At 41.1% G+C, this 26,762-nt stretch overlaps 3 protein-coding genes and 1 long non-coding RNA gene across 4 annotated transcripts; 2 read left to right on the forward strand and 2 right to left on the reverse strand.

Annotated features, from left to right (window-relative positions):
* Positions 1-589: 589 nt before the first annotated feature.
* msl2a (MSL complex subunit 2a) lies at positions 590-6,372 on the forward strand. Its single transcript, XM_051396385.1, has 3 exons — positions 590-1,482; positions 2,578-3,989; positions 4,372-6,372. Exons 1-3 carry the CDS (start codon positions 1,341-1,343, stop codon positions 4,672-4,674), a joined length of 1,857 nt encoding a protein of 618 aa, XP_051252345.1. The 5' UTR covers positions 590-1,340; the 3' UTR covers positions 4,675-6,372.
* Positions 6,373-7,216: 844 nt separating this feature from the next.
* On the reverse strand, positions 7,217-13,626 carry LOC127361625 (tumor necrosis factor ligand superfamily member 10). The gene is made up of 6 exons (XM_051396405.1): positions 13,236-13,626; positions 11,866-12,003; positions 11,338-11,383; positions 11,142-11,249; positions 9,066-9,319; positions 7,217-8,283 (listed from the first exon to the last, which is right to left on the reverse strand). The coding sequence occupies exons 1-6, from the start codon at positions 13,347-13,349 to the stop codon at positions 8,074-8,076; spliced, it is 870 nt and encodes a 289-aa protein (XP_051252365.1). The 5' UTR covers positions 13,350-13,626; the 3' UTR covers positions 7,217-8,073.
* A 2,000-nt stretch (positions 13,627-15,626) lies between these two features.
* On the forward strand, positions 15,627-21,992 carry LOC127361631 (uncharacterized). The gene is made up of 2 exons (XR_007884316.1): positions 15,627-15,777; positions 20,579-21,992. It is a non-coding gene; the product is annotated as an uncharacterized LOC127361631 (long non-coding RNA).
* LOC127361622 (neutral cholesterol ester hydrolase 1) lies at positions 17,630-23,558 on the reverse strand. Its single transcript, XM_051396400.1, has 5 exons — positions 23,298-23,558; positions 20,612-20,858; positions 20,295-20,364; positions 19,876-20,047; positions 17,630-19,777 (listed from the first exon to the last, which is right to left on the reverse strand). The coding sequence occupies exons 1-5, from the start codon at positions 23,430-23,432 to the stop codon at positions 19,157-19,159; spliced, it is 1,245 nt and encodes a 414-aa protein (XP_051252360.1). The 5' UTR covers positions 23,433-23,558; the 3' UTR covers positions 17,630-19,156.
* Positions 23,559-26,762: the final 3,204 nt, after the last annotated feature.

Genomic DNA, 26,762 nt, shown 5'->3' on the forward strand with positions numbered 1-26,762 from the left:
TATATACATATAAGTAAAAACAATTACATATACAATAAGAGGCTAGTATGTACTTTATAATAAAATATATACAATATATGAGAATATAAACAAAAGTAAAAGTATGCCACAATATGTGACCGAGCAATAGTTGTGACTTTTTAAAGAGTGTAGTATTAAAGATGTTATAAATGAATAGAAAGAATGACGGAATAAGTCAGTGTGTTGCAGTGTAGTGACCCCGAGCATCGCTCCTCGATCAGATAATAACTCATTAATCGATAAAGTGTTATCAATGAGGGCCACCGCAGCGCGTGCGGAGGACAACGTGAATCCTTCGTACACTACGGTAACCAGGGTAACTGGAGGAAGTCTCGCGTGATGATCGTGCCCGTCGAGAGAGGTTGAAGCGAGGAAAAGTGGAAAATCGAAAGATTGATGCGTCTGTAAAACGACTAGTTAGCTATGTTCCGGTCGCTGCTCGCCAAGTACTACAGTAAAACGTATCAAAATAGCAGGATTTCAATTTACAGCTTGCACATCCCTCCTTCGCGCGAGGTATAGGGCGGCCGTACGAGTGTGTGTGTGTGTGTGTGTGTGTGGGGGTGGGTGGGGGGGGTGGCGGGGGGTTAGTGGCACGGTTGAATCTTCGCTAGCTAATTCGGCTAGCCATGCCAACGCTAGCAGGTTAGCTTTGTTTACATCAAGTGCGCGCCTGGGAACTGGTGGCTAACTGCTAGCCAAACGAATGTGCGGTCTTAGGAGTTGCTCTTCGATCAATTAGGCACCGACGAAGAGACAGTGTCGGATATTAAATGGGCTCTATGGCCAAATTCGACCATATATCGTGTGAGACGTTTGGCTGATGGCAGAAGCTAACGCTAGCTACACGATGCTAACCCTTTGATCATGGGTTGTTGGATCATTTGAGTCACTGTTAGGCGTTACGCAGCGTCAGGGATAATGTGAGTAATTACAACCCAGGGGGGGTCGAATAGGTCCGAATTGACAGAAGCTGTAACTGGGATCGGAAAGACTTCGTTGGTGGAGAGGAACGACTACGAACCAGGGATGCTAACTTGAGCTAGCCGCCTGCCGAGCTAACGTGCGCGTTCAGTGATAACCGCTTCAGCATGTTCGTTGTCTATTATTGTGTCTATTATTGTGTCTATTATTAATTCACATGTCTGCAGTGGCACAGTGGAGTGGCTGACTGTTGGTCCACCAGGCTAGTTTCTATATCTCCTCCATCCACTCTGAGACTTGGCTATCTTTAAGCCTTCAGTCGCAGCGAGTGGTTGCATTTTTTTTTTTTTTTTTTGCCCGGGCCGTGTTTCCCCGAGGCTGCGGAGTGCACCGCTATGAACCCCGTCAGTGCAACCACTCTGTACGTGTCCGCCAGCCGGGCCGTACTGCAGTGTGACCCGAGGCAGCCCAACACCTTCGCAGAGATGTACACGCTGCTGCCCTTTTTCCGTCAGTCCCTCGCATGCCTTGTCTGTGGTAAGCACTTTTTTCTTTTTTGTTGTTGTTGTTGTTGTTGTTGTTGTTTATAACAGGTATACATCGCACTCGGTCTAATGCTGTTTTGTGCCATCGCATTGCAACATGATCACCTGATTCGTAGCGCACATTACATTTCGCATCACTTAACATGAATGAGGGTTTCATAACCTTACTATTCATATTGACTGGAGGGGCCGTGGGCGTGCGTGTGCTCATAGCAGTTGACACAATTTGTCGTGCTCACCGCCGTGGTCTCCTTAGCAACCGAAGGCTGAGCCCCAGTCATCTGTCCTCTTGTCAAGACAGATGACTCCTCTGTTGTTGTGTCTGCTGCAGAGCCATGTGTTTCCTATTCATGCCTTTGTTTACTCAGTCCTGTGTAGTTGATGGAGTATCAACACTGGCACAGTTTGCATTTAGAGATGTGTAATATTTGGGAGAGTGATATATGACAGTATTTTTCACCTCTGCCGGTCATGTAATGGGTGATTTTTAGCTTGATTATTTTGCTCTCGTGCTATATGTAATCAGAAGTACAGGCTGGAGGAGATGTAAGCTGTAAAAATCAGCAGTTTGAATTTTTGATTGAACAGGTTGGAGTGTATTTTTGTTGTTTATTTCAGTAAACCGGGTTAAGTTCAAGAAGCACCAGCATTTGAGGCACAGAAACAATTAAAACGTCGCATGAGTCACAGATTATGATATTACATTTATTAATTTCCCTGCCCTGCTTCAAATGCATCCTTTGGTACTGAAACAATTGATAGAACATTCCTTTTTATAATTTATTTTATTTTTATATATTTTATTAAGTAATTTCAAAAAGCTTAAGCTTGTTTGGGTTCAGCTTTTCATTTGCGGAGATTTGCTCTTTATCCCTGCTTGGGCTTTTGGTCAGACGAATAAAGATATTCGAATAAGTCACCAAATGGTTAACTGAGAAAATAACCGGCAGCTTAATAAATTCTAATTGTAATTACAACGGTTTCTTTAGAGGCATGATGGTGAATGGAAATGACTTAATGACATAGTTGATTGTGCTATAGTTGCATATACATAAGGATTAACAGCTCAGTCTTGTTTTTGTCTCAGGTAAACTGCTCCAGGATCCCATTTCCCCAACACATCCAGAGTGTCAGCATTATGTCTGCTTGGGCTGTAAAGGCCAGAAGATGCAGATCAGGCCGCCGTGCAGCCGCTGTAAAGACTATTCCGGCTTCCAGGAGAACAAACAGCTCTCTTTGTTGGTGCAGTGCTACAGGAAGCTCTGCCTCTATGTAACTCATTCGCCCTTGCTGCAGTTGATCAGCAGCCATGTAGGAGGGTCTCCAGAGGTTATGGCCTTGCTAGAGGAGGTGCTAATGTCACACGAAGAGGAGATAGAGACAGAGGACCTAAGCCTTGCACAGGAAGATGTGAATCCCTCTGTCACTGAGTCCCTTACCCCCACAGAGGCACCACCTGCTCCTGCAGAGCTTTCAGCTGTACCCCAGAGCTCCTCCTCTGACCCACCCTGTTCCAATGGACCACAGGAATGCAATGGAGAAGGGCTAGAGGACCTGGATCCCTCGTCCCCGGAGCTAGAAGTATGCGAGCTGGTAGAGGAGCAGCCACAGGCAGGCCTGTCTGTGTCCAATACTGGTTGTGGTGGTCTTGAACTGAGTCTGACTACTGGACATTTAGCCCCAACTCCAGGCACTGTGTGCTCACTCAGGGATGGGGAATCTAGCAGCAGGGAGCTGGAGGAGGGGGAGGTGTTGCTTCTCAGTGTGGAGGAGGTCTTACAGACTTTGGATCCTCTTCAGCCCGGTCGAGATTCTTCTCATATACAGTCAGAAAGAACACACACTCACACACACTTAACTACGGACAGAGCACACGCTCAAATGTACATACAGCTGGACGCAGCTCACAACTACACACAGATTCGAACAGACAGGACTAACACAGTGGCAAGCCATGGTGCTCACATACACACATCCTCCTTCGATCCTCCTCCAACCTCCAAGCCCCCGCCAGTCCGCCTTAAACGTAAACGATCTCGCTCAGAGAGCGACAGAGAAAAGGTGAAACCCCTCCCTATCGCCTCCATCCTGCAGGGCTCCTCCTCACACTTACACACTCCACACCCCTCTCAGACACTGCACACGCAACCACCCACACCTCCTTTAACAGTAACAGCACACGCATACTCCCCCCTTCCTAATGGGGTGCCTCCCAAGCCTAGTCGCCCTGCGCCAAATCACAATAAAGGTGCCAGGAAGCACGTTGACCCGGGCCCTAAGAAGCCCCATGCAAAGGCCCGCACTGGTGCAGGTTCCAAGACGAAGGACGGAAGCAAAGACCAGCGGTTGATGGCAGGCTGCCTTGTTCCCCCAGCACCTGTCAGGCCTCCATATAAGAAGCCGGTGGAGAAGAAGGGCTGTAAGTGTGGCAGAGCCACCCAGAATCCCTCTGTGTTGACCTGCAGGGGGCAACGCTGTCCCTGCTACTCAAACCGCAAGGTGGGACTATGAGCATTGCATGTATGGGATTTTAGGGGTCAAGTTTTCATTGGTTTTATTGAGCACAAGCACATTTTTTTTTTTTGTATTTAATCAGCCCTTTGGAAGTGTAAAGGCATTGTTGTAACTAATTTTGCCAACTGTGATTTATGTGATCAGGAAAACAGGCTTAATATCACTTATCGTTTTTAAAGATGAAAGCAGCAAAAATAGCCGGTTTATCGTTAAACTAATGCACTACTATGCTTTTCGTATTCCACCCTGACTACATTCTTTTAGTGACTTGGGGTTAGATCTGAAAATAATATTGCAACTTTAATGTGACGTTGGTGTGATGCAAATACACTAATGCTCCTTGTCTATTTTTTGGCATCTTTCTCAGGCATGCTTGGATTGTATCTGTCGAGGTTGCCAGAACTCCTACATGGCCAACGGTGAGAAGAAGCTAGAGGCCTTCGCCGTGCCAGAGAAAGCCTTGGAGCAGACGCGGCTCACACTCGGCATCAACCTCACCAGCATCACGGCGGCCGCGGCGCTTCGCAACCCAGCACCCACCAGCATCCGCGCAAACACCCTCCTCAATGTTGCCACAGCAACGGGGACCCCGGTGACCACGGCCTTCCTGTCCCCCAGCCCCCCGCAAGAGCCCAACTATGAGGACAGCCTGGAACTGCTGATTGGATGAGAGGCTGGGACTCCAAAAAACAAAAAAACAAAAAACAGACAGCTCGGTGCTGATTGAATGTGATGGCTGATCATTGTGTCTGTCAGACAACCTGTACCTCCCCCCCTCCAGAGGGGAGGCAATCTGAGGCAGCTATGGGTCTGTCCTGTCCTGTAACCTGCTCTACTTTCTGTGTTGGAAAATGCTGAGTAGTAAGACTAGCATGGGTGTGCCAAAGCCTCCTGTATTGTGCCTGTGTGCCGGTGTGTATTGTTGCCTGCCTGTAGTTAAACACTTATACTCGGTTCCAAGGCCATTCTGTACTTCAGAGGTGCTTCTTGTTCATAGACCACAGACATACTGTAAGAGGCAATAGGAACCCATACCAGGTTTTTGTGTTTGTTAATGTGTGCACACACAATTATAGATTTCAGCGTGTGCGTATGTGTGATTTCTGGTGCATAATGATAACAAAAAACTGCATCATTATATCTCAATCACCTGTCACAGCATTTTCCATGTTTGAGTATTACTCCATGTATGTTTCAGAAATGCATAATTGGTATTAGGACGGCCCTTACTAATCCTTAACCCTGTTTGTGTTCACACCTTAATTGTGAATGAATCTTGTGACTAATCTATGGAGAAGTTCTGTCTCACACAAGACTGTATGCCTTTTTCTATCTCGTTAACTCACTCAATCCAAGTACTGTTGACTGATAATGAATTTGTCTTAATGAACTTGACTGATGCAGGCATTGTACAGGCAGCAAGATAATGTCAAAGCACTTGGCTGGCTCCACGGTTTCTCTCTGTGTGTGCGTGCGTGTGTGTGTGAGTGTGTATGCGCCTGCTGAGATTTACTGTAATGTCAGCGGGGAGGCGGATGGTGGGTTGTAAGCACTTAGACGGATTGATTGGCCAAATTACAACTAAAAACCATTCTTGGTTACCATAGCAATAGGAGCACCAACGAGGAGCCTCCCAGCTCTCGTGCACACACGCAGTTGTTTACAGTATTTCCATTTATATAGACTATAACTGTCTTCTAAAATATTACACCAATATGTTTTGATCGTGGGATTGTACATGACTGTGTGTGTGTTTAGATAAACTGAAGCCATAGGTTGTCATTAACAAGACAAAAATCCCCCCCCCCAACCGTTGTAGTGTCCCGACTGATTAGAGACCAACACAGAGACTATTTTTGATATCAAGTGTTTCAGATTTGGTACCACTGTCTTTTTTTGTGTGTGTGTGTGTGTGTTTTGGTTAAAGCACCTTGAAGCCCTCCTATAACTCAAGAGGCTGTGTGTTGTCTGTGTTTGTGTTTACTGTCTCAGCTGTAACTACAGATGTTTGTCAGTCCAGTCATGTGACCAAAAAGAGACTGAAGGAGAGAGAGAGCGAGCGAGAGAGAGAGAGAGAGGACTCAGGCAGACCAAACAAACACCTTGGTTCTCCACTCATAGACCAGGAAGTAGCAGGTGGATTACAGTATGATCAGCAAAATATGATCTATCTTCCTGCGTGTGTGTGTATGTTTCAAAATGTATTTCTGTTGGGCATTACTTGAACCCTGATTAGTTTTTGGTATTGTTTTTTTTATGTAAAAACTCTTGTTTGAGGAGTGACTCTTATTATTGCTGAAACATTCACTGCCATAATATGGAAACATGTAATACAACATGAATTAAAAGATAGTTTTTTACTTTTTCAGTTTTGTGTCTTTTTGTGTAGAGGGGATATTTGACTCAAGTGTGCTTTAAAGCTTGGTTGCAGGTGGGTGCAGACACTGGCTCAACACATTGACCATAATTGTGAACACAGCAGTTGGATGGAGATTTGTGGTGGAAGCTAATGGGCTTTTTTTCCTATCTTGCACAAGCTAGGGTTAAGAAAATAGAGAGTTTGCCCTCATAATGATTCTGTTATAATGTTAATCCATTCATTCCCCATTCCATGATGAGTAAACATGAGAAAAACCTAAAGATAATGAACCAGTACAGGCTGGTTATTTTGTCTCCCCTTCATTGCAATGCATTATAAAATTAGTTACAAATATTCAGACCTGGGAAAAGTATTATAAACAAGAATAATAAAATTCAACATTACCGGAAACTTGAATAAAACAAGATTACGAGTTTAGCTAGCAGGCCAAAAACAAACAAAAAAACAGCTGATGGGGATGTCATCTGCAAGTATTTGGTCATAAACCAAAGCATTGGACACAGTTAAACTTTGACCTGATGGTGGCACTAGACACAAATTTAAGGGATCACCGAAGAGAAAATGCCATTCATCCTGAGAGGAATGTGAAAGCCTGTACCAAATTTAACGGCAGTCCTTATAGTGGTTACTGAAAACCTAAAATGGGAACCTCATGTTAAGGCTGGAGGTAAAGTCGGGATCACTAAAGTCATTAGGATTCCTCATCTGTGAACCATTAATGTCTGTACACATATTCATGGCAATTCATTAACCAGTTGCTGAGATATTGCCATCCTCTAGCTGGCATGACTTGTCTTGATATAAAACCTAGGAAACGTAAGGAAGTTCAATCTTTAAATAAAACACTTGAATATAAATTTATTCAGCACAAAATGAAATCTGGTTTGGTATCCAATGGATATAGAAGTGTACATGTGTCAAAAACACTTAATACTCAGTCCATTCATACTAGATCAGTGCTTCTTTAAGGCTGTAGGACCGTGATGTGTGTCACGCCACACATTCATTCAAGACATTGCACAAAGAGGAAATTCAACCTTAAGTACTGTAAACAAACAAAACAAGCTTCATTCATAATACTGAACATCTCAAATCTTGTCTAGTGGCATTTTTTAATACTTATTTCTAATAAAAGACCAGTTAAGTGTCATGTGTCCAACAGCACTGTCATTTCCTGGGGATGACAACACGACTGACGACCGTTTGACCTGTGGGCAAAAACAGCTCGCTCTGTTCACAATAGAAGTCATTCACACATGAGAGCGCCACATTTTTATCTGCATCTATTGTACTGCTCCAAATGTCCTGTACTCTGAATGCACCATGTAATCCATGTTTGCTCTGTCATACAGTACACTCTGTTTACCAGCCCCAACCACAGAGCTAATAACCGGTGTGAGGTTTAACTGTGACTACTGGAGTAAATACGCAGCAAACGGCTCTTCTTCCGTGCCATTTTGAGCCACAGCGAGTCTGCCACTGCAGCTCAGTATGATCATATCCCTACAGCTCTGTGGTTCCAAAAGAAGTCCTTTGCACTGCCAACAGTTCATTAGTCTTCTCCGATCCTGCACTCTCACACAGCTGCTCACATTCCCAAGCAAAAACCCTGACATTTTGGTCAACTACTGTTGATGTCTGCATCAAGTCCCATCAGTCCCGGACACTTCTATCCGAGGTTCCCTCTCTTTAACCAACGAGGAAGGCCCCGAAGTAGCTTGCCCTCCCATCCATCTCCATGGTGCTGGCGTTGCTAACGGTGATGAAGAGGCGGTCGGCGGGCTGTAGAAAGGCAGTACCGGCCTGATGCAGGGAGAAGAGACCAGGCTCCTGACCCCGAGGCCAGCAGGCACTCCGGAATGATTTCATCAGCAGGATGGGCATCGTGTAGGAACTCATCTGTGGACCATATCACAAAAACAAGTTCAAAACCTTCAAAAGCAAAGCATCACAATATATTTGCATATAATATTTAATCATAAGCATTTCATCTTAACGATACCACATGGAATCAATAGCTTAATTTCTTACTTTTGGTGCATTCAAGGACACTGACATTTGAAGTTTGAGAGTTGGCTTGCATTCATGAGTTATCAAATAATCATTACCCACCACAAACAGACACTTTGTCCAGCCTGATATTGTGTTCACATGTAGCCATTTTCTATTTGGGATTTGGCCCTAACCAACTAGTAGCGAGTGACATATCCTTTCTGCTGCGTCATGGATAAAGTTAATGCTCCCATTTTTATTCCCACCCACAACACTCTGATTGGTCAATTGTTTCTCCAAATGACATAAATATTCCTCAAAGAAAAAAAAGCATACTTACAGCAGCAAAAACATGAAAACAACTTACATATATATATATATTATTTTCTACAAAATGGAAAAGAACATTGAATTCTTGTATACAACTGAAATAATATATTATTAAATTTAGTATATAGTGAATACTATTTGTATATAGTATGGAATTGGGATACAGCTGTGGACATTGAAGAGATTGCTATTTGGCAGCCTACTGTAGATGCTGAAGGGTCCTTGTTCACTACTGTATTATCACGCTACAATAACATGACTTAAGCTGAACCAAATTATTATAAAATGTTCACTGTGATGGATTATTAATTTGTTCCAATGCCAGGTATTATCCTTCAATAATGTGCACAAAGCCTAACCTTCTTGTAGATATACTGGACAAGCTGGGCTCCTTCCTCCTCCTTTGTTTCCCCTGTCTCCCCCTTTGCCTCCCAATCCATCTCGCCCATGGAGGGCAGTCTGAAGTAGGTCTGGGCATAGATGTAATAGAGGCCAGCTCGAGGCACCAGCAGCTCTCCTCCCCTCAGCTCCATGTTCTGCAGGAAGGACAGACCTCTCTGTCCCTCCCACGCTCTGATTCGCTCGCCCAGGTACCCCCTGCTGTTCTGTGAGCCTGCAACAGCACATAAAAACATACAGAGTTAAACACACACATAAACATGTCAATTAAGGCCATTTGCTCATTTTAAGAGTGTTGATTGAGTATAAACAGCCACTGCGATTCAAATAAGAAACAAATGTTAAAGAAACTCTGTCAATAAAGCTTACAGATGTGCTCACAGACCAGCTGCTTTTTTTTTTATTGACAGCAGTTTCATGTTTCACACGTCCAGCTATCCTGGGGTATGTACGTATGTATGACATTCAGAAATATATTCCTCATGAACAAACAAAAAAGGACAAGGCTGGCTATATTTAATATTTTCCTATTGTCAACAAATCCCATAAAAAAATAAAATTAAATAGGTAGTGGCACTTTTTTGCTTGTCTGTGGCTCTGAACTTTCAAGCACAATTATAGATGTAAAAGTTTAAAAGGCTGAATAATTTCCTAAAACAGCTGGGTACTATATTTTCAGCAAATTTTGCTCTAAAAGGAGTATATAGTGCATCTGTTGTGGACTATTTTCTGTTGCGGATTAATACATATTCTGTGTTCTAGTGTTAAAGATGGCATATGTGGGATTGAGTCAAAATAAACCACAGTGCCCAGGGTTATTATAATAAAACAGGAACATAAAACACAGTGCGGCCCACTGGTGTGCTTATAATAGTTTTTGGACAACAATGGAGCTCTATGGCAAAGAGGAATAAGATATGTCAGGCTTTGGCTACATGGACAATACTTGTTAGTAGGATCAGTTCATTACTGGCTTTGGTAATTTCATGGGTTTTATTTTTTTAACAAGAAAAAACATGACCAGACTTGTCCTTTAAAGCCAATAGTGTACAATTAGAAAAACCTTTGACTTTGGCCTCCTCCAGTGGTTATATCAAAAAAGACACTGTGGCAGACAGCAATGCACGCTGCCCCAACCCACCCCCTCTCTTTCCCACAGACCTCCCAGAGGATACTGAGACGAACGGTCTGAGGGCAAAACACAGACTGAACTAACTATATCATTATCAATTTTAATGGCGATTTTAACATGTTTACAGAAATAAAAACTTCAATAATCAAAAAGTAAAAAATGTAATGGCTTTGAATGGAGCGAGACTAAATGTATTTGTAACTTGTTTGACTAAATGAAACTAAAAATTAAACTCAACTGCTCTAATTGTCTGGTAAGAACTGCTGAGTACCTTAGCATCATTCAAATTATAATGGTTTAACAAGCTTATAATTTTACTGCAATTAAAGTAACTTGATTTAATGACATGAGGTGGGATGCTTTTTCCTTCTTATTATAGAAGTGCCTTTCTTAGAATTTTGGGATAAAATAAACATCTTCTCAGTAAAAAGAATCTGAAGACTAGGGGTGTCTTCATGGTCAAGAGGTCTATCACACACTTCCTTATGTTATTCCAACCAGAAATCCTTGTTGCATGTTATCACCCTGTCGGTCTAATGTCAAATAAAGCTGAAAATGCCATAAAACGAATCATAAAAATCTATAAACTGTATTAGGTAAGGACTATCATACGCCTGGAATTTCAGAAGACACCGTATAAGTTTGGCAAAGCAGCTGCACATCTGCAGGTCCTGACAAACATGAAGATGTTACTGAATCTGAGAACAGCCTGGGAAGCCTTGAAGCACATTCCTCACCTCTGGCCTGGGAAAGTTATGGGCGAAGCAACACAGTACTCACAGGTGTGTGAGCATTGATTAAGTACTGTGTTCAAGATGTCAGGTATGCTTTCCAGGACTTCATTCCAAACGTAACCAACTCTGTGTGCACACTGGATATTTTACTACATTAACAGGATCCTCACCCTCTGCTGTCGGAGGTTCTGTGGACGAGCTGACACCGGTCACATGCGCAGCAACTTTGGGAAGAGGTATTCCTCGGACGCCGGGTCGCAGCACTCCTGTCAGCTTATCTGGGAAAACACACAGGACGTGTTTAGCGGAAAAAGATATGCTTACTACTATTAGTAATAACTGATAGTCTATGGAGGCATTGTTCACCTCTCATAGCAGTAGTTATCTCCTTCTGGAATCTGTCAGCCATGGTCTGAAAGAAAAACACCCAGAGAGACAGAAAGAAAAAGAGGGAGTGAATAGGCGGCAAGTTAAAGTAGCTTGTCCTCTTCAGTTATAATGCACTTATGGTATCTTTATCTTTATCTAAATTAATAACATTCAGTAATACATGTGGGACCGTGTCACCCCCATGAAACATTCAGTCCTCCCTCTGGATCAACAAATATGTCATCTGTTGACTTGTAATAGCAGTATTCCCCTTTGAGTCAGTTATTTAGAAGTTCTGTGGAGGATCATTTTCCCAGCACCAATCAGAGGGGCCCGAGTAACTACATGTAATGTACAAACAAATTATTACCATTACTAATTCTAATTTATGGAATTTCTGCAACATTGTTGATAGAACATGATAGAAGTGCGGACCACCAGTGTGTTGAATAAAATAAAAATAACAAATTATTCCTGCAATAAGGGAACCTAAATTGAAGTTAGATTAAAAAATAAATCAAAAACCTTTTCTATGTGGTAGTGGAGCTGTTGCGTGACTTGCCAGCAGGGGTCGCTCCTCTTGTCCTTGGAAACTTCGGACTCAGAGAGCTGATTTGCGTTAATTAGACAGGAAACGCTACTACGAGAGAAACTCTCCTGCATCTGTCAACAGAGAAGAAATAAAATGAACAATGCACAAGGGCTGCAACCAACGATTATTTTCATTATTGATTCATCTAGAGAATAATTAAGAGATTACTTTTTTTTCTATAAAATATAAATTATTTATTCTTAGAGCCTAAGGTAAATCTCTTGTTTTGTCCAACCAATAGTCAAAAATCCAAGGATATTTAGTTTACTACTGTCCTCATACTTAAGACACTAAAACAGCATATATTGGGCCTTTTTGGCTTGAAAAATTACCAATTACTTGATCTTCAAAATAGTTATTGTTTTCTGTCTATCAATGATTAATTCAGTGGCGTAATCAGGCTGTCTGATGGGCAGGGGTGGAAAAAATAAAAAAGGGCACCAGCTGCATGGGGTTTGGGGCACCAGTGCACAGAAAGTTGCATTGATGCATTTACTGCGTCACATTTCTCCACTGGAAAAATCCCCTAGAAGAGTATTTCTCAATCTTTGTGTATACATACTGGTACAGGTGGATGCCAATAAGCACATTAACATGGATTCAACTCTGAAGTGGACACAAGTGTGTGTGTGAGGTGAGGTGGGCTGTTTTACTCTGACTCAGCCAATCAGAGCCCAGCACCAAATCCATCAGCTTTTTCAAAAAGCTTTTTTTTCTGCTTGTCACAATATCGCTCAAATGCCTGAAACGTGTTGCTTTAGGGTGTCACAACCCTCCTGACTCCTAACTAGTCTCATTTCCTGCCATTGTGTTCTGTTATCTACTCTGCCAACTTTCTCCTCTCTCATTGTGCAGCGTTAGAAAGGCAGAAATTCTTGCATAACCGGGACTTTTTACTTCATGTCACCATATGAACTTGCATATTAATTCTGCAGTAGCCAATCCCTGAAAGAGGAACAGAAAGTGTGTCTATAGATTATTCAAGTGGATAATGGCAACTTCATGCCATAATTTACCTTTTGAGATTATATAAGGCCTCTCCTTACTGTTCAGGTAAGGGCCTAATGTCTGGGGTGCTAAATAAATGTTATTTCTAATGTTTTATTCCCTAACTTGCATGGAGACATAAAACTGTGCCACTGGTATGGTTTCCCTGTGAAATGAATGGCTATGAAGTAAAGCTATGATTTGTCATCAGTAAAGTGTGTGTCAAACCTCCACCCCCCAGTTATCTGGCAGTCGGGTTTTGTTCTGCTGTCATTCTGTGTTAGATGAAGGGGAAGACAAACACACACAATCTTACCGTGCTCAGGACTTTGTTGAAGTACATAAAACTGACGGCAACCGCGATGGTCTGCAGGAGGATTGCTGCGAGTAGGATGAGCCCCAGACACTGGAGAGAAACAGAAATGGCCATATCACAGCGTGAGTGTGGCAACCGCAAAATAAGTTCCGAGGAGCAAGGAAAACACTTCCACAAGCAGGGAGGACAAGTCAGATCAAGCTCTGCTGGTTCATCGGCTCTGCAGGGAGAGAGAGAGAGAGAAGGGGGGAAAGAGAGAGGGAGGAAAGCAGAGCTGCAGTTTGTAGGTAGGTGGAGCAGAAGAGAGAGAGAGAGAGAGAGAGAGAGAGAGAGAGAGAGAGAGGAGGTATGGGGGATTACAACAGCCTGTCACTGTTATTAGATAGAAATGAGCTGGGAGCTAGATGCTGCAACTTCATGGCGCCTTCAAGCGCTGTCGGAAAGGTGGGAACTCAGTTGAACTGGGTTGAGAGCGCATGTGCAACCCAAACAAGAGGCTAATACTACAACTTAGACCACGTGGGTTGCCTCAGTGTGACACTAGCTATTAAGCTCATTATTTCTGATCATTTAAACCTTTTAATTAGCCTAATTACTGTTTAAATATTAAATATTCCATTTTCTGGGTATACATGTCATCTATACTTTTCTTGGTGAAACAAGTTTACTTCTAGGTCTATTTAGTAACTGTTCTGGAGCTTTCAGTGATTACAGACATTGTCTTCATCAGCCAATGGGGTTTTCTCAGTCACATTTCTTTAGCACTTTAAGGGCATTTAGTCCATGTTTGCTTAAAAAGGTTTAAAGTTCATTCTGTTTATTAATATTTGATATCAATATTCCATATTATCGAAATAAGATTTTAGAGAGAAACCCAAACATGTTTTACTTTACAGGAACTTAACACAGATATAAAAAGTAGATCTGTTTTCTGTCATGTGGGGAATGGAGCTTTAATCTTTTCTTTTAAACATTTTAATGTGTAAAATCCTGTAGTTATGTGAAGCAGATGCTAATAGAGGCCAGCAGTCTTTCAGTGTTTTATACTGTTTACTCCTCTCTGTGGTTCAAAGTATATTCGTTCCACTTTAATCCCAATGTCCCAACATTTGCCACAATTTGTAACTGGGTTTGTTTACTTCCTGCCAGAAGAATTGCAATGTATTACAGATTTCCAGTCCAAATGTGGAGTTGCTGAAGGCAGCATAAGATAACTGCGTTGGTTGAATTTAGTGAAATTATGAATGCCCTGGAAACAATTAGTTGTAAAAGGTGATTTATTTTATTAATGTATTTGCCTTTTGTTAAGAATTTAATCCTATTATCACTCTTTATCCAACTTTTAATTTTTCACAATTGTGCCTCTATAATACTAATAATATACTCGTTACTGTGTTTTTCTTGGTGTTTAACAGCTAAACAGCTAATTAATGTCCAATAAATACTTTATTTGCCTGTTTTCTCCTCTTGCATTGCAGATCGAAGTACCTCCGAATGGCTTGATTTAATAGCGATGAAGCAATGTTGTAATGTCATGCGGTCAAATGATCAAAAAAACACTTAAAATGTGGGATGAGTTGTATGTATGACATTCAAAATCAGACGTGAAAGTACATAAAGGCAGCATCACTGCATGAAAGTTGCATGTGAGACAATCAGCATCTAAGAGTAAGATGAAAAAAGGCCCCTTTTCTTCTCTTTCCTGCTATTGTGAAGTGATCTGAGAGAATGCTGGCCGATTAGTGCCAAATGACCCGCCATTGTTAGTGCTTCAGTGTAGTCAAGTAGTATTTGTCACAAGGGAGTCATTCAATCTGCAGAACTTAACCTTGAATGATTCCCAGTGGTTCCTCTACTTTCATTCCTTCAACTCTAACCCCTGCTCCATTGTCAGTGGGAGGAAGTGAGAGTGGAGCTGAAGGAGTTCACAGCTCTTGGATGTGCGTGACCCTCCCATGTGTAATATGTTCACGCTGGTGCATACACTGATATAGGGTTCACACAGGTTGGTAGGTAGCCTACCAGATTAAACTGAAAACACTGGACAAAAAGTATGTATGTGGAAAATCCCAAAGGTATCCAAATGTATCACGACCTTTGATACTACTGTGTTTTTGTGCATTTATTCCAGGGAAATGTTGGAGGCGTAGACGTGAACAACACCTGAGGAAAATAAGTATTTTGTTTGTTTTCTTTACTGATAAAAATCTAAAAATGCAGAAGTTTCCTTTAAGTGAGTCACTTCCCAGGCTTGTCAGAGAGAAGGTAAGTGATATTTGAAGACTGTCTGGCCTCAGGCAGGGAAGATGACACCCTGAGAGACATGCCTGTCTACAGTCCCATTGCAGACAGAGAGGGAGAGGGGGGGGGGGAGATGGTGTATGTCTGGAATTCTGCAGAAAATTACAATACTTTAATGTTCATGTTTGATCAACATCTTTCCTACTAAATTATTGTAATTTCTTTCTCTCAGGTCCAATCAGCTGGTGACCTCTGACCTCTGTCCACATGCAACAGGCCCTAACTGGCTTTAATCCTCCAGGTATTTTAAAGAGGAAAAGAATAGTCTGACATTTTGAGAAACTGTCCTTTCTTGCCGAGAGTTAAATGAGAAGATCGACACCTCTAACGCTGACTTTACACTTGTTACATCTTGTTTGTCTAATCCTTACAACAACCAAAGTGTAAAAGTTTTGGTTTTATAGGGGGTTATTTTTGGCTGTGGTGAGAGTGAACAGTAAACAATGAGGCTAATATTAATGAATTAATGTGAATGAAATTGAATCTGTAATGGTGGACTCAAATAGCTTTTGCTGCCAACATGCGGACCACAAATAGGATCAAAAACAGGGTTTTATTTCAGGAAAATTTTACACGCATTAACTTCAAAACTGCAACATAACTTTGGTTAACACCAAAATCATCAAAAACGTCTGTCTGTCTCTGTGAGGAACAGACAGTATGATGAACTTGTGAGACTCAGTCACTCAGAACAAACTATTTTCTAAACCCTGAATCTGAAATCGGTTACAAGAACAATTTGAAACAGGAAAGCATAAGGAGAGCTAGTGCTTCTTTGAAAATTAAAGCAGTTTCCCCCTGAAGTGAAGAGCTTGAATAATACCCTGGAGACATATAATGGATTTAAAGGACGGATCACGCTCCATCCACCCTCCTCTGTCCTCCACTCCCTTTTTCCCTCCCCTGAGGCTTCTCCTCCCAACGTTTGTCTCAGTAAAGTCATGGAATCTCCCTAAATTCCCGTCTGAGCACTACAGCTGCTCATTGTCTCATTTATAAAACAAAGACTAGTGCTGAAAAATGCTACGGCAGCACAATGCGCACAGACAGTTGCCAGTGACTTAGAGTTAGTTTGTCAGTGGAAGGGTGTTTCCCTGATAGGAAACTACTGTATGTGAATGTGGGAGCATAGAAACAGAGACAATACACACAGGTTAATATTTAACTCACAATCATTTGTTTCTATCAACCGGGTGGTTTGGCCAAAACAACACTGAACAAAACTAGCTAAAAGTAGCATTTGATTTTAAATAGAGACTTAGGGTTACACTAAGATCAGAATATTTTTATTGAAATATTTAGGCATGCAGTTATGAGGATTACTCCAAATATAGGTTATAGGAGGGTTGCATGGAGCCTACTTGCAATACTTAAAGTATCAAAATCAAAAGTAATTTTCATCCAGATAAATGTTTTATTAATTATTACGTATTTGTTTTATTATTATTGTTACCAATTCCTTTTAATGTGTTAGATTAAGACCATGGATGGTTCATGTGGTTCTCAGTCCACTAGAGGGGGGTGTTGCATTGATTATTGGTACTTCTAGACTTGACCCAGAATAGTGGCGCAGATATGAGAGACTTAAGGGTTCTATATATTCTCTATAGGGATAACAACATAGAGTACGGATGCAACATGAAATATCTATTTAGTAGTTATGTCATCCATACCACTCTGATATTCATATTCTGGTATATTAAAATATAGGGGTGTGTGTTACGTACTACCTGAACAAATGTTTCTCCTGTGTGTAGGCTTCATATTTACGATTAGCAGAAGACTACTATTTTTAAATGGCTGGAGAGCATATCCCCGGAGATGCTGACAAAAATTGCAAGTATTTAATGTATTTATACATAAGTCTCCAAATTTGGAGCAGCTAAAGGTCGCATATAATAACTATGTTTACTGGATGATGCATTATGGGAAACATGAATGAGGCAGGTTGAGCAAAAGCAGGTTCGCCGAAAACTGAAACACAAAAAATACACCTAATTACAAAATAATGGCGCATATTGAACATCACAGGCTGGAGATGCATATCAGGGGATCTGGAAGTGGATTTTTAAGCACCAAAAAGAACAGAACAATTTGTTCTTCATGTTTTTTGTTTTTTTATTGACACCCTTCATCAGTTCCCTCATAAATCACAACAGTGGGCAGAGCAGAGACACAGTGGAAAATTGCATCCCACGTGGAATGCTTAAAAGATGGGAAAGTTCAATTAAGAGGTAAAATTACAATATTTGAAGCCCTTGCAGATTCTCAGTTTGCTGCAGCTACTGACAAGTGAATGCAAATTGCGACGTCAGTGACTCATTCATGTCGCAAAAGTATCCCTAGCCAGGCATTTAAATCACAAAACATTTAATTCACAGTTAACTATGGTTCAGATACACAGAATGTCCTGAAAGTACATGTAAAAGTTCAATACTGTCCACAAGAAAAGTACTCAGTTCCCCGTTAGAAAAAGAGGACCTTGAGAAAGCGTTATGCCTTGATTTTTTTTGTGCAGCGTATTTATTTAAAAGATACAATATCATTTACAAATGTCGTCTGTCCCATGTTTGACGTCACTACAAGAGACCACAGCCAGGTGCTTTGAGGTGCATGCTCACAATGACAGTACTGAAATGCTAATGCGAAGCAGATAATGTTTAGCATGTTCACCCTCTTAGTTTAGTGTGTTAGCATGCTAACATTAGTTAATTAGAGCTAAACCCAAAGTATGGCTGAGGCTGATGGGAATTTCATTAGTTTTGCAGGTATTTGGTCATGAAATTAATTCATAGTTTGATCTGATTATGGCACTGGATGAAAAGTTAAGGGAAAAGTTACTTAAAAAAAACATTAGGGCCACGAATATGTGTGTGGCAAATTTCATGACTATTCATCCGGCTGTTGATGAGATAGGGGAAAAATCAGGGGATCACAAAAAGTCATCAGGGTTCATTCTCTGGTTGTCATGACCGTCTGTACCAAATTTCATGGCAACCAATTCAATAGTTATCAACATATTGCAGTGATGGAACAACAAACATTGACATATGACAAAATGTAACTTGCTTAGCCACATAATCAAACAAAGATCAACCAAAAACACTGCCACTGCTAACATGAACCTGTGATCAGGAGTTTCTAACTTGTAATAGGCCTTAAAAAGTATAAAACCAATTACAATCTTTGTGAAATACACTGCTCATGTGTTTGTGGTGTGGATAAAAAATAAGTGTACTGATGTGGTTCCTCACAGTGGAAGCAGCTGATTAATTTATCCATAAGTGGAAAGCTTGTGGCTGTGTATTTATTGTTAGCTGGTAACAGTGTCAACCAGGGTCATTTGAACATATTTTCCCTTCTCCACTGCAGACCTTAAAGAATCTTCGTATGTACCAAGGTGGTGTGTGTGTATGTACAGGTAGGGCCCTGAGCTTAGATTTTATATGATACAAAGAACAGATGTACAAGCACTTGGAAAGTCTGTGATTCATAAAGCAAGGACTAGTGCATTTGTATTAGTAGAACACACACATGCATGCACCCATATAGACACTTACACTCACACACACACACACACACACACACACACACACACACACACACACACACACACACACTTACAAGTTGTTCTTGAGCCAGTTGAGGTAACCCCTAAGTGCCCTCTTCCCTACATCAAATTCTAATGGCCAGGCTATGAAGCTGAAACATCCGTGGAAGCCATCCTCATAGTGGTCACTGAAGACTGTGACACCTGCGTCCTGTAAGCGGCGCGCGTACATCAGGCCGTCATCCCTCAACACATCGTGCTCGCATGTTAGGATGTACGCCCGAGGGCATTTAGCCAAAACCTCTGGTGTTGTTAACAGCGGTGCTGCCCTTACGTCCAGCAGCCCCGACACCTCCTTTGCTGACCCCTGCGAATCCTTTTCCACAATCAGAGGCTTGTAGCTCTTCTTGTATTTCGGGGGCAGGAGGACTGTCCAGTCTACCCGTGCCCTCAGCTCTGGGGTGATGCTTGAGTGGTGTAAGGAGCTGTGGTTGTTCACCATCCACTGGGACTGCAGGGAGAGGTCAGCACCGAGATACTGCAGCCAGAAGCGAACCATGTGTTTGCGGTAGAGGATGGGTATATGTTGGTTCTGCAAGTAGGAGGGCGTATTGAAGTCCAGAGCCTGGAGCACGGGGTAGATCAACGCCTGAACGCTGAATTTCACACTTATAGTGTCATCTTTTGAAACCTGAGAACATTTTAAAAACATATAAGGCCTTAACGTCTTGATTTATATCAACAGTACATTTTACACACATTCCTACAAAAGATGGCTGTTTTATGTACCTCCTGAGCGACCGCGGCAGCCAGGTTTCCTCCAGCACTGTCACCTGACACAGCCACACGCTCTGGGTCGATGGCATACCTGGCTAGAACATCTGGGGACAAGAAGTGCTTGGCAGCAGCGAGGCAGTCTAGATACGGCACAGGGAAGTGCACCTCTGGATATAGACGATACCTACACAGACATTGGTTGCAAATGATGATTTAGTGGTAGTTTAAAAAGCTTTGGAGCACTCTTTCTATAGTTAAAGGGTCACCTACCCAGTGACACATGAAGATCAGTTCATTTGTATAATACCTGAAGGAAGTTCTGTTTTTTTTATCTCTTAAAATGTAGCTCTGTATCAACAGTTGGTTTCTGTCTCTCTGAGCAGAACAAACTTGAAACAGTAGATTAGTCTTGCAGGAGGAGAGACACTTACTCAACAGAGACCACAACGGTGTTGAGCTCGTCGGACAACATCCGGTTGATTGTATCATACGATCCCTTCTCTGAGGAAGTGAGCAAGAGAAACAGGAAAAGTTAAATGAAGAAAAAAATAATGTTACTACTAAGTTGTTACACCTGTTCCTCCACACCCCCCTTAAATGCAGAAAATGTGACATATCACATTTAATAATACAAATAAAAATATTATCAAATCAATCTGCTAATTAAAGAAAAGCAAATATTCTTAATTAATATTTTTCTTATATTGATCTGTAGTTTTACTTAAAGAGCATTAATGTCCATACTCACTGCCACTGCCGAGGGCCCAGCCTCCTCCGTGGAAATACATCAACCCTCTCCTCAGATGGCCTTCGCCTCCAGCAGGGGGCTCGTAAACACGGACCGGGATGCCGGCGAAAGTGATGTCGCTGACTTTCACTCCGGGCATGACCCCTCCGCTTGACTCAGAAGTGAGCGCCATGTCATCGAAGCCCTCCATCGACTGCCTGAGGGACCTGATATAATGATCAAAACCCAGCCAAGACTTCAAAGAGGCCTGAGGACAGATAGGAGGGGAGGAGTGAATAAAACTCTTTAAGTTTCTTAGGACACATTTAGGCATAGAGTGAAACGAGCTGGTAGCAAAAAGGAATCTGGGAAAATATTAAATGCTTGTATATGTTGGCAGAGACTTGAGACACAACTATCTCACCTCTGTCCTCCTGCACTGTATCTTACTGATGTGTTTCTAAGTCTGCCCTTCTCCCCACAAACATCTCAGACTGTCTCAATAGCTCAGCCAAGGCCAGCAGACACAGTTGCTTGGCACAGCGAGGGCGCAGAACCAGACAGCCACACAGAGACATGTTGGCCTTGTTATAATAACATTAGGTTTTTTTTTTTATCATTTCATTAAGATGAAAAGTCTACGAATGCGGCAAAATATGTTCTTTTAGTTAAGAATGCACGGATCCAACTTTTTCTCTCCAGATACTAATTCCGATACCTAAACTCATACATCGATACTGAGTATTGATCCATTACCAGAACTCTCTTCACACCAAATTTAAAGTCTGTATACCTCACTGAGAGTAAACCCTTGGAATAATTTTTTTATGTAAGGTAAGGATTGCTGAAAATCTGAGTTGGCAGCCTTCCATTACTAAATGAATGTAACTGATGGAGGAAATTTATAATGATAGTGACACACAAACTGTAGTTAATGTGAATCAGACGCATGCTAACCTGATCTGGTTAAAGGGGAGCTCCAGCGGTTTTGCACACACATCTTTATTACAAGTCTTTTTACAGTCTTTCGGAGGATTACTGTTTATGTGAAGAAAAATGTAAAACAGCCTTTTGTGGCTCCAGAGGAGAGCTGTGCAAATTCTGATTAACTGCCTCAAGTGATGTCAACATCAGAGACTACAAGTTTTGCTCCTCATTTCTACTTGAGGTTGGGGGCTCGGTGCTACAGTAGACATTACTAGTATAACAATATCTAATATAAGTGCCAGCAGTGCAGTTGCATCATGGGTAATGTAGGCACCTGTCAATTGTGAGTCTGACAATGTTACTGCAATGTTAAGTCGTTGTGTACTCTTTGGCTGTATTTTAGTGAACAGTTTTAGCTAATTGTACCTGAAATAAAAAACTTCAATAAGAAATATTTAATTCAAAGTTTAATCAACCTTTCAAATTATTTTTTCTTTTATGTCATAATGGTGTGTTTTAGGCAGTTTATCTGTATAAATATTCCTGAGTTGCATTTCTCAACTTTGGTGGACAATAAAGTTGTTGTATTATTTAATCAAAAACATACACTAGTGAGTTTTAAAATGACTTTGTTATATTTGCAATATGTGAATACATTCTTGCATCTTTCAGCTGCAGGAAAGAGAAGAAGAGCAATTTGTCTCAGTGCAGTTTAAAACCATTTTAGCATCTTTTTCCATAGTAGATCAAAATCAAAACTATATGCTGTGCAAATGTTATAAAATACCACATTTAAGGCAAAATATTTGAATAACTAGAACTTAAATCTCATCACAGTGGGTTTTTTCCACTTCTTTTTTTTTTGGAGAAAGAAGGATAGAATAAAATATGAAATGACTTGTGCAAACAGTATAAACTGCTTTGAAGCAAACTACACTTTACAAGTAGAACATAAATCTTCAAGCTCCCTCAGCTAGTTTGGCAATAACAGATATTATTACTCTTCACCTACAGTGCCATTTTCAAATGTAGAACAAAGGTGAGGGTGAAGAGTGAGACTGTCCTTGCGCAGGCCCAGAATAAACTCCCCGATGGCTACTTTGCAACTGATTAACACCATGACAGAGAGTGTGACGGTTTCAAAATCAAACTGTAAATGCACTGAAAAAGCTCTTTCACAAAGTTTGCACATCTCACCCTGCTGTCACTAAAGCGCCTGACACAATCTGGTAAAGAGAAGCATTGTAGACTACACATAACTTAAATGCATAAGCAGCACATGATGTTGTGGAATTTCAGGACAGATGTGCCTCCGATTTTTGATTTTATAACTCAGAAAATGCACAACTTCAAATAAATACATCATAAAATACTGATGCAGTAACTATCCTATTGAACCTCATCAATAAAGACACCAAAGTTGGGCATTACAGGGTTAATATCATTTCAACACATGGCTTAGGGTCAAAGTCTTAACCTTTACTGGTCTAACCAGTGTATGTGTGTTACTGTGTTGTAGGTGAAGAGGTGTGTCTTTCTTTTCAATGCCACTATTACATTAGCTGCATTGCATGCAACTTAACATTTCACATTGGACCAACAACTGCTATAAATAACACTTTTTAGCCAACAATTTGCACAAAGAAAAACAACAGATTTTCTACATATTAAATCATAATAACAGCTGAAGCTGCGCACCTGCTGCACCCATCTGTTTCCGATGCAGTCCTCATACTATCCACAGCATTTATTCCCCAAATGCAAAAATCTCCCCACTCACCAGGTGCATCGTTGCCCGGAATCCAGCATCCAGCAGCATCAACCTCCAGGGCTCCTGGATGGCATCAGGCAGCGGGATGTAAACATAATAAGCGAGCGCCACCGTTAGTAACACAGTAACAAGCAGCAGCCTCATTCTGGATCTGACTGCGCTGAGGTCTTCACTGAGACGTGGACAGACTGACAGAGGACAGAAGGCCCAGACTCACTGCTCTGGCCGGATTTCTGATTTGTCACTAGTGGGACTGGGAGGCTCCAGAGTTAGCGTTAGAATGTACTTTGTGGGCACAGACAACTTCCGATGAAAATCTTCAAAATAAAACCTTTTATTGACATCGTTTTGTCTGGAGACTAAACAAATTTATGGATAAATTCGTTCAATGGCTGCCATCAACATTTGGACTAAATCGATTCAGATTTGATCTGTTTAATGATTATATGTCGTTGGGACCGAATCGCTAAAGTCATGTCTCTTTGTGTTTAATATATATTGTCTTTAATTTTGGAATAAGTAATGAGCTATGAAATAGCTGTGTCTACATTCACCCATCCATAAAACACTCCCTCGTGAACATTATGCTGATTATGAAATTTATTTTTAATTGTATTATTATTATTATTATTATTATTATTATTATTATTTACTGATTTTAATCTAATAATGATAATATAAAACATTCTACAGTATTTGATATGGTTGTCGTCTTCTTCCGCCCAAAACTTAATAAGACGTTTATTCTTTAGAAACTTTTCATTTACGCTTTTATTCTGAAAGCAACAAAGTATGGACATCTGGGAAATGAAGTTTTTCTGTGACAGTTGCTGGAGGGTACCACACTGTATTACATATACATGACCACGGAGAGGCACAATAGAGCTGCAGACTGCAGCCAGGACGCCACACATTATATCCACAGTTTTATCAGACAGTGAATATGTTGGATAGGAGAACTACTTTAATAATTAGAAAGCTTTGTTTACTGATTTGAAAATGTCATTTTTGATAAAACAATGACATGTTCCTATTTTTCGAGGCAGGAGATGCAAAATGAGTTTTTACAGTTGAGGGCGCAATTTAAGTCTAATCAAACCAATTAGATGTAATCAAAGATTTCCCAGCTCCCCATATGAGAGAGTGCAGTCTGCTGTGGAAGTGTAGGAAAGACAGGTAAATGTTCTCTCTCAAGGCATAATAGCATATAATAGATTTGATATTGCAAGAAACTCAAGATGCAGCTATGTCAGTGACCACTAAAGTACTGTCAACTCTTCTTCTTCTGCAACTGCCACTTCTAAGCAATGCAATTGTTACAACGACAATTTCCTGTTAATGCAAGAAACCATTAGGGCGTAACAGTATTTTCCTAATGCTGTAATAATCTTATTAACATGCATCTCCCAATGATAAAAGGAGCATAGTTAATGAATACATAGGTGATAGGTATTACCTGTTGACGGTTGGTTAAATGTTCATTCAGATGTTATGTTTTAGAATATTAAAATATCCTGTTAAAGCTGTAAAGGTCAATTACAACAGTTCTTACAATGATGCAAAACAAACCATTGTACTTTAAGTTGTGAGTCTTTTGAATGCAAACAGGAGGGGGGGGAATTTTCTAAGGAGAAGTCACGTCACTGTACATCTAGTAAAGTCAGACATGTTTTTCTCACGGACTATTGATGCCTTTTTACGTGTAGACATCAATACTGGACTGAAGTCTTACTGGAAGGGATTAGTGGTGCAAGTTGTTGGAAAAAAGATCAGACTGATCATGACCATTCACAGGTTATTGATCCCCCCTACCTCCTTTTTTTTCAGTCTTTCCTGCTGTTTTTAGATAAAAGGTTTTCTTTTTTTGTGTGCAATATTTACACTAGACCAATGTAAGTCCACACACCATGCAGAGCAATGGGGGCACCACTGAAAAACCTTGGAAAATCTGCTGTTTGCATGATTTTGAAATTGATTACAGCAATGGCATGGCAAGACATCAACTGATTTTCTTGTTTTTCAGACTATTTATGGGCACTTTTGCTTTTATTTAGCAGAGCACAGAAGAGAATCAGACAGGAAACATTTAAGCAAGAAAGAGAGTCATGTAACAAAGGTCCCCAGCCAAATTCAAACCGAGGACGTTGCAATTATGTGGTATGCATCTTTGACGAGTTTGGTATGAATCCAGGTCACAGTCACAGAAAGGCACAGAGCAACACAGTACAGCCAATAGTGCCGTAGCCAACAGTGTAGATGGGGCAAAGAGTCTCAGTGTCACTCTCTCTGTGCTATTTATCGCCCTGTGTCTTCCCACGGTTTAACTTTTAAATGGACACTGTCTGTCCCTGGTGGCCCTGTGTGGGAATGTAAACAAACATCAGAGCTGATGAGGATCTGACCCCTGCACTGGGTTGGTTTTCCAAAATACAGCAGCCGGACCACCAGACCATGTCAGATTAGCCACTTGAAAAGACCAGAGTGGGGTTCTTTGGAGAAAACAGGGAGAGGTGGCTGCAGAGGGTCATAGTGAGAAAACTGACAACAATTGTAGTGTATTGTAGTGCTCAGCAAAAAGTATGGAAGAATATCCCCGTACAGTGTTACACAAACTCCAGCTGGACACTGCAATAAACCGTTTGCCATTTTGGGAATTAAGTTTATTCACTTTTCTTCCCAAGAGTTAGATGAGAAGATTAATACCACTTAAATATCTGTCCTTTAAAAATAAGGCTACTTGCAGCTGGTTAGTCTAGTTTAACATAAAGACTAGAAACACAGTGAAACAGCTAGCTTCCCTCTGTGCCATGGGGGAAAAATCAGCCTATCAACACTTCTAAAACTCATTACTAATTAACACTTTGTATCTTGTTTGTTTAATCTATCCCCAAACTGCCATACCAAGTTGTGGTTTTATGGACTATTTCATTGCTGGGACCAGTTGCCAGGTAACCAGTGGAGACTGAGCAATTGAACAAATTAGATTTAACATGTTAAGTAGGAGCTTGAGTAGAGCCTTAGAGGTGCAAGATTTTGTTTTTGCACAAAGCCAGGCTAGCTGTTTCCCCTTGCTTCCTGTCTTTATTCTAAGCTAAACTAATCTTCTCCTCACTCCAGCTTCATGTTGACTGTATGACTGACATGAGTGGTATCAACCTCATATAACCCTCGCATAGTGAACAGCAGAAGGCGGATTGTGCTGCAGAAGTGGTTTGAAAAGTTTCTATGGATGTTTTAATACTTTTATCTTCTGCTATTAAAACTTCTCACCATTACAACCAATGCACTTAAATCTGACTGCAGCTGCTGTTCCTTGTGACGCACAAAACAACAAACTTAAATGCTACATGGGATCAGTGTTTTTACACTCAAAATATCACTTTAAGTCAGACACAGATGCCATACTTGCTCTCTTTCCAAAAAGCCATCTGAATGAGAGCGTCAGCAGAAAGCTTTAATGTGATCTATGTGCTT

The sequence above is a fragment of the Dicentrarchus labrax genome, unplaced genomic scaffold, assembly GCF_905237075.1.
Source record: "Dicentrarchus labrax unplaced genomic scaffold, dlabrax2021, whole genome shotgun sequence".
In the NCBI taxonomy this organism is placed as follows: Eukaryota; Metazoa; Chordata; class Actinopteri; family Moronidae; genus Dicentrarchus; species Dicentrarchus labrax.

What these genes read in the sequence shown, in the direction of transcription:
- LOC127361625 (XM_051396405.1), bottom strand. Translation starts at nt 13,349, where the DNA reads ATGGCCATTTCTGTTTCTCTCCAGTGTCTGGGGCTCATCCTACTCGCA. An exon ending in TCAACAAAGTCCTGAGCACG is followed by an intron (nt 12,004 to 13,235) that starts GTAAGATTGTGT and finishes CTCTGTTGACAG; the next exon opens with ATGCAGGAGAGTTTCTCTCG. An exon ending in TCCAGTATATCTACAAGAAG is followed by an intron (nt 8,284 to 9,065) that starts GTTAGGCTTTGT and finishes TATGGTCCACAG; the next exon opens with ATGAGTTCCTACACGATGCC.
- msl2a (XM_051396385.1), top strand. Translation starts at nt 1,341, where the DNA reads ATGAACCCCGTCAGTGCAACCACTCTGTACGTGTCCGCCAGCCGGGCC. An exon ending in CCTCGCATGCCTTGTCTGTG is followed by an intron (nt 1,483 to 2,577) that starts GTAAGCACTTTT and finishes TTTTTGTCTCAG; the next exon opens with GTAAACTGCTCCAGGATCCC. An exon ending in CCTGCTACTCAAACCGCAAG is followed by an intron (nt 3,990 to 4,371) that starts GTGGGACTATGA and finishes CATCTTTCTCAG; the next exon opens with GCATGCTTGGATTGTATCTG.
- LOC127361622 (XM_051396400.1), bottom strand. Translation starts at nt 23,432, where the DNA reads ATGAGGCTGCTGCTTGTTACTGTGTTACTAACGGTGGCGCTCGCTTAT. An exon ending in CTGGGCCCTCGGCAGTGGCA is followed by an intron (nt 20,365 to 20,611) that starts GTGAGTATGGAC and finishes TCACTTCCTCAG; the next exon opens with AGAAGGGATCGTATGATACA. An exon ending in CTGCCGCGGTCGCTCAGGAG is followed by an intron (nt 19,778 to 19,875) that starts GTACATAAAACA and finishes AAATGTTCTCAG; the next exon opens with GTTTCAAAAGATGACACTAT.